At 36.8% G+C, this 6,929-nt stretch overlaps 1 protein-coding gene across 1 annotated transcript; it reads right to left on the bottom strand.

The window, feature by feature from the left end:
- Nucleotides 1–1,546: 1,546 nt before the first annotated feature.
- On the bottom strand, nt 1,547–2,497 carry LOC126061059 (putative olfactory receptor 8G3). Its single transcript, XM_049857429.1, has one exon. The coding sequence runs from the start codon at nt 2,495–2,497 to the stop codon at nt 1,547–1,549; it is 951 nt and encodes a 316-aa protein (XP_049713386.1).
- Between the last annotated feature and the right edge of the window lie 4,432 nt (nt 2,498–6,929).

Here is a 6,929-nt window from a genome sequence, read left to right as displayed (position 1 = left end):
ATGCCTAGAGTAATGCAATAAAAACAACTCACACATAGCCCTTGTAAAACATATCTAAGCAGTATGCATTTATGTGTATAATACAGATACATACACATATATGTTATACATAAAAGTATATAAATACAAGAATCATATGCATATATACGTATATAGATGAACAAACTTTTTTTTTTTTTTGTAGCATTAACACATGAAGTGTGTGGATAAGGACTGATTAGTACAAAGAAAATGAGGACAGATATTCCTTCTAGTTTCCAAAAAGGGAAATATCCTCACCTCTGTCATTAAAACTTGTGCTTTTACATGGTTAGGTAAAAAGTGACATCACGTTGGGATATCAACGTTACATGTTTAGAAACACTGGTGGCGTGGTAGTTAAGAGCTACTGCTGCTAATCAAAAGTTCAGCAGTTTGAATCCACCAGGCACTCCTTGGAAACCCTATCGGCAGTTCTTCTCTGTCCTATAGGGTCACTATAGGTAGAAATCGACTCGATGACAATTTTTTTTAATTCGATGACAAGCTAATAACAAAGCAAGCACAGTTTCATGCATGCTAAGCCTTTCAGATGATTTTAAAAATCCACTTTAACCACTGTTAAACGCTCACGCTTAGTCAAAAAAAAAAAAAAAACAGTAGCCCGTGCTCTGCTTCTGGGCATAGCTTTACAGAGATGAGCAGTAAAGAGCATGAAGTTATATGGAGATGTCCGTGCTTGTTTCTCCTTAATGTGACTGTTCTGGAGGCTTTGAATCTCAGAAGCACTAAAATGAACACACCAGGAGTTCTCATCTAGAAGTGGTTCTAAAAGTAAAGTGAACTATCTGGTTTTTAAGACTGAAGAACCATTCTAGGGAGGGATGGAGAAATACATCCAGGTTCTGCTACCACCAGCAAGAGAAGATGTGGGAACTCAGCAACTGGCAGGAGGAGCTGGAGGAAGCTGGTCCCGCCAAGGGTTGCTCAGGGTTATCTTCCACCATACAGTTATCATCTTGTGGGCAGGAATTATGTCTTATCATCCATCATATCCCCCCATATTCCTTAGTACAGCTTTCTGGACTTAGTAACTAGTACACATTGATCTTGTAGATTTCAAATGGTTAAAAATTATTTATTTTAGATACTAGTTTTTTTCTAGCTTATTTGCACACTTATTAATAAACAAGGGCCAATACACTAAGTATTAAGAAGATCAAAGGATACAGACCAAACAGATCATTCTATGACTCATGATAGGTAAGTCTTATCTAACAAAGTGCCAAATCCCATGCGTATAAATCATAGCCGCACCACATAAAGTCCTTTGAAGATTTTTTAAAAAATGATTAGAGGTACTATGGCTTACTATGGGTGACCTCTGGGACTTCCTAGAATTGACACTCCTTTTTTTTTTTTCATGTGGCTTTCCTCCATGTGACACTATGAATCCAGTCTTAACCTTGGGAGCTTTCCTCTAAAAAAATTGTTGGCAGTAATCTCACTACTTGTGTATATATGTTGCTGTCTCTGGACTCCTTCCTTACCGAATCGTCTCCAAGAATTATAAATCTTTGCTAATGCAAAATGGTCTTTTCTCAATGATTTTATTGAAAGCAACTTTGACGTCCTTATTCCTCAGGCTGTAGATCAGGGGGTTCAGCATTGGCACAATAATGGTGTAAAACAGAGAAGACACTTTGATTTGGTCCATGGAGCTGACATTTGATGGCAGTAGGTACATGAATGCTAGAGAACCATAAAAGAGTGTAACAGCCGAGATGTAGCAGCTGCATGTGCTGAAGGCTTTGGACCTACCCTCAGTGGAGTGGATTCGCAGTATGCTGGCAATGATGGAGACATAGGAGCCAATGATGGTCAAGGTTGGTGCAAGAATATTAAATACACTGAAGCACAAAAGTACCACTTCATTGATGTAGGTATTGGAGCAGGAGAGCTCCAGAAGTGATAAAATGTCACAGAAATAATGGTTGATTATTGTAGCCTTGCAGAGAATCACTCTTAGCATACAACCTGTGTGAGCTGTTGCAACAGTCAAGCCCATCATACATACCTCAACTACCAACCAGGAGCAGACCTGATAAGACATGGTGACATTGTAAAGCAATGGGTTACAGATGGAAACATAGCAATCATATGCCATCACAGACAACATATGACACTCTGCAATAGCAAAAACAATAAAGTGATAGAGCTGAGTCATGCATTCAGGGTAGGAGATAGTGTTCTCCTCTGTCAAAAAGTTCACCAGCATTTTGGGGGTAATGACAGTGGACTGGCAGAGATCAACGAAGGACAAATTGCTGAGGAAATAGTACATGGGGACATGCAGGTGAGAACTGAGCACAATCAACGTAACCATGCCCAGGTTCCCCACCACTGTGACCACATAAGTTCCTAGGAAGAAAAGAAAGAGGACCAGATGGAGCTCTGGTTTTTCTGTTAGCCCAGCGAGGATGAACTCAGTCACTGTGGAGTGATTTCCTGCTGCCATTTTCCTCTGGGAATTTTATAGAGAAACAAGGAGAAATTTTAGGTAGTTGTTTATTTATACAGTGTGAAACAAATGCAAGTCTTATGATTCAGGTATTTCCAGTTCTCACTCCCTGTCCCTGTTCTATGTTTGAAGTTACAGACTCTGGGATTCCTGTATTATGAGTCACGAAAATAAACATCAAATTAAATTATATCATTTTTAGTTTCTGTGCTATAAGGGTGAATCAGTACTGACCAGCCTGAACATCCAAGAACTGTTTTGATAACTTGGAATCTTGAGTGTTCTGAGCCCTGTTGGTACAATGGTTAAGCACTCTGCTGTTAACTGAAAGGTTGGCAGTTCAATCCCACCAAGTGGCTCTCTGGGAGAAATACATGGCAGTATGCTTCTGTAAAGGTTACAGCCTAGAAAACCCTGTGGTGTAGTTCTGTTTTGTCATGTGAGATCGGTAAGAGTTGAAAATCTGCTCAATGAAAGCTAACAACAACCACAACAAGAAAGCACATTCCATGCCTTATATGCAATTTTCTGTACTCTTCTGGAAAACATATACTACCAGGTATTAAGTATCGGTTGCCATTGAGTTGGCTTTGACTTATGGCAATCCCATGTGTGTCAGAGCAGAGCTATGCTCCACAAAGCATTCAATGCTAACTTTTTGGAAGTGTATCACCAGGACTTTCTTCCTTGGCACTTTAAACATTTGGACTCTACAGAGGTTCCACAACAATTACTAATATACTTATTTTACATATTAGGTCGCTAAGGCTCAAACTGGTTTAATTTTTCCCCATAGTTAGGCATATTGTAACAAGTGATCAGTATATGAGAGAAGGCCTGTCTATCTCTATACAGGCCTTTCCCCATTTCACCTTCCATTTCTTCTTTTAGCTACTCATGTCTGCTCTCCTATCTTATCTCTGTTATATCAGAGAAACCATTCACTGCAATTAATGTGAGGCAAGTATTAATGGAAAGTACAAAAATAATGTATTGACCACTGATGTAGGCTGGTTTCCCTTTAGAGGGTACATTGACTACTGGCACCAATTCATAAATACAGATATAGTGTTTCTGGAAAGTAACTGAATGACCAACATTAAGTATATCACTCAAATTGAGTTCCACATCCAGAAAGGAAGTGTGTTTTCTAATGAGGAGAACTCAAAAGTTCCTATGACTCAAAATAAAACTCATTCATTCTCAAAACACTATGTGTTACATACTCTTGTATAACCTGAAGTGGTCCATGACACTTGAGGCTTTTGTTCTGGAGGATCAACCTATAGAATGGAAATTTTGCATGTTGTTTAGACCAACCTGTCTTTGCATGTCCAGGCAAGTTGTCTTGGTGTATTTTGCATTCACTTTCAAATGGCCTTTTATCACTCCCTTGATGGCATTAAAGACCAAAGCAGAAAGAATGTATATACCTCTGAGATCTGAGTTTTGAAGGAAGTTGATGAATTTCTGCTATGGTATACCATAATAATTGTTCTACATTAAAAAAATAAGAAATCAAAGGATATCATCAAAGATTGATAGTGTGTCAAAAACAAGGAAAAGAGTGTTGACATAAGAATGGATGTGAAGTTGATATTACTATTTATTATAGAAAAAAATAAATAGTGGTGTTATTATTCAGTGCTTACCATGTTTCATGGATTGAATTGTGTGCCCCCAAAATAGATGTCAACTTGGCTAGGACATGATTCCCAGTATTGTGTGATTGTCCACCGTTTTGTCATCTGATGTGAGATGTGATTTTACTGTATTGTAAATCCTATGTCTATGATGTGAATGAGGTGGGATTAGAGGCAATTATGGGGCAGGACTCAATCTACAAGATTACATTGTTTCTTCAGCCAATCTCTTTTGAGATATAAAAGAGAGAAGCCAGAAGAGAGACAAGGAGAACTCATACCACCACAAAAGCAGAGCCAGAAAAACATGTCTTTTGGACTTGGAGTCCCTCAGCTGAAAACTTCTAGTCCAGGGGAAGATTAATGACAAGGACTTTCCTCCGGAGCTGACAGAGAATGAAAGCCTTCTGTTGGAGCTTTCACCATGAATTTGGGTTTCTGGTCTCCTAGAATGTGAGAGAACAAACTTCTGTTTGTTAAGGCCATTTACTTGTGGTATTTGAGTTATAATAGCACTAGTAACTAAGACACCATGTGATTAGAACTATCCAGGAACTTGATAAATATTATTTGATATACTTTTTCCACCAATTCTAAATGGTATAAGCTTATTATTCCCATTTTATGGATTAAAAAACTGAAACTTGAGAGTCTTAAGGGAGTTACTAATGCTGAACCTGTGGATTTGCAATATAGATGTGAAAGGAGGTTTCCTAATACCACAGATAAATTTGACACATCTATGGGAAATAAAAATTTATAATAAAGGACTTGAACTAATGCTGACATCTTCTGGAAATACCAATCTGCTAAAAACAAACAAACCATCAACAACAAAAAATCATGCGCAAAATATATGCAAGATTCATAGAACATAAGAGCTAGAAAAAAATTGTAATAGCAATAATTAACATTTTTGTGTGATTCCAATCGGGCCAGCATCTAGACTAGATTCCACAGTTTTGATGCGTGTAATTGTCATTTATCAGTTCTCAGATTGTTCAATGAATTGTGTATGGATAAAGGGACATAACTAATTTCACAACTTGAATTAAATCAAAAAGCTGTTATCTTTCCCAAATTGGCAGTTTCATTTAAATTCTTCCATTATCAGAGTAAGGTGTCATCCTACCACTAAAATGTTTGCTGAAGGTATTTGTGTTTACACTGTACAAGCGATACCTAAAAACCAATGAAGTCAACATTGCACCTTCTGTGGAGTCCTCTACTTTCATGTTCCAAGATGTTTCAAGTATAATACTAATGACAAAAGTCGTTATAAAGTAATCTCAATCTTTGGTATTGGAAATTTCCACATGCTTACTACTTTGTGGATTATTGTTAAAACTAAAGTCCTCTAAAGTTTTAAATAATTATATTTTGAAAAATTTTTGTTTGTTAATAGAAAATAGTTTTTTCTTGTTGAAGCTTCTTATCTACAGGAATAGAGTTTACCCATGATTTTGAAGGAGTCCTTCTACACTGAGGACCGGTTAGTCTTTACATAGCATCATAACACTGCAAAATTGTATGTAAAAGTGATTTGTCTAGAATTTAGTAATGGCACCAGGAAAAGCTGCTTGCCTTCTAAGGTACACAATTAATTGACTTGTTTTGAAAAATAAAGTGAGTTGGAAACAAAGAAGAAGGATCAGTAGTTGGAAAATATGGCCTTGCTGATACAAATGGCATTGGAGATCACATGATATACTTTTACCAGACCAACAACTTATTAATTGGAAATACCTTTTTTACATCAACATAAACAGCAACTAAACAAGTTGATTTTGCCACACAGAATACAGAGTAATCAAATTGGCTGTATCTATGGAAAAAGATGATGGAAAAGTTCAATATCATCAGTCAGAAGAAAGCCAGGAGACAACTACAGAACACGCCATCAACTTTTCCTATGCAAGTTCAAACTGAAGGTGAGGAAATTATAACACGTTCACAAGACCCAAAATATGACATTGAGTTATCCCACTTGAATTTAGAGACCGCCTCAAGAATAGATTTTATGCACTGAACATGAACGACAGAAAACCAGACAAGTTGTGGGATGACATCAACGACAAGATACATGAAGAAAGCAAAATGTCATAAAAAGACTGAAAGGAGGGGAATAAAAGACCAAAAAATAGATGTCAGAAAAGACCTGAGGCTTGTTCTTGAAAACATAGAGTAGCTAAAGCAAAAAGAAGAAATGATGAAGTGCAAGGAGCTAAGCAGAAGATTTCAAAGGGTGGATCAAGAAGAAAAAATAAAGTATTATAATTAAATGTGCAAAGATCTGGAGTTAGAAAATCAAAAGGGAGGAACATGCCTAAGAAGATATACAAATGACCTATAAACACATTAAAAGATGTTAACATCATTGATCAATAGAAGCATGGAAATAAAACCACAATAAGCCACATTTCACACACACTAGGATGACTGTAATTCAAAAGACAGGCAATAACAAGCTTTGACAAGGATGTGGAGAAATTGGAAACCTCATACATTGCTCGTGGAATTGTAAAATGGTACAGCTGGTTAGGCATTTCATCAAAATGTTAAAAACAGAGTTAGCCAGCAATTACTCCCTTAGGTACATAACCAAAATAATTGGAAATACACATACACATAAAAACTTATGCATGAATATTCAAGGAAGAATTATTCATAATGGTCAAAGAGTGGAAATAGCCCAAATGTCCATCAAGTGATAAATGAATAAACAAAATGTGGAATATCCATAAAATGGATTGTTATTCTACAATGAGAAGGAATGAAATAGTGAG

The sequence above is a fragment of the Elephas maximus genome, chromosome 17 (assembly GCF_024166365.1).
Source record: "Elephas maximus indicus isolate mEleMax1 chromosome 17, mEleMax1 primary haplotype, whole genome shotgun sequence".
Taxonomy (NCBI): Eukaryota; Metazoa; Chordata; class Mammalia; order Proboscidea; family Elephantidae; genus Elephas; species Elephas maximus.
The sequence above is the reverse complement of the archived record's forward strand: the minus strand, read 5'-3'. Positions and strand labels throughout refer to the sequence as shown.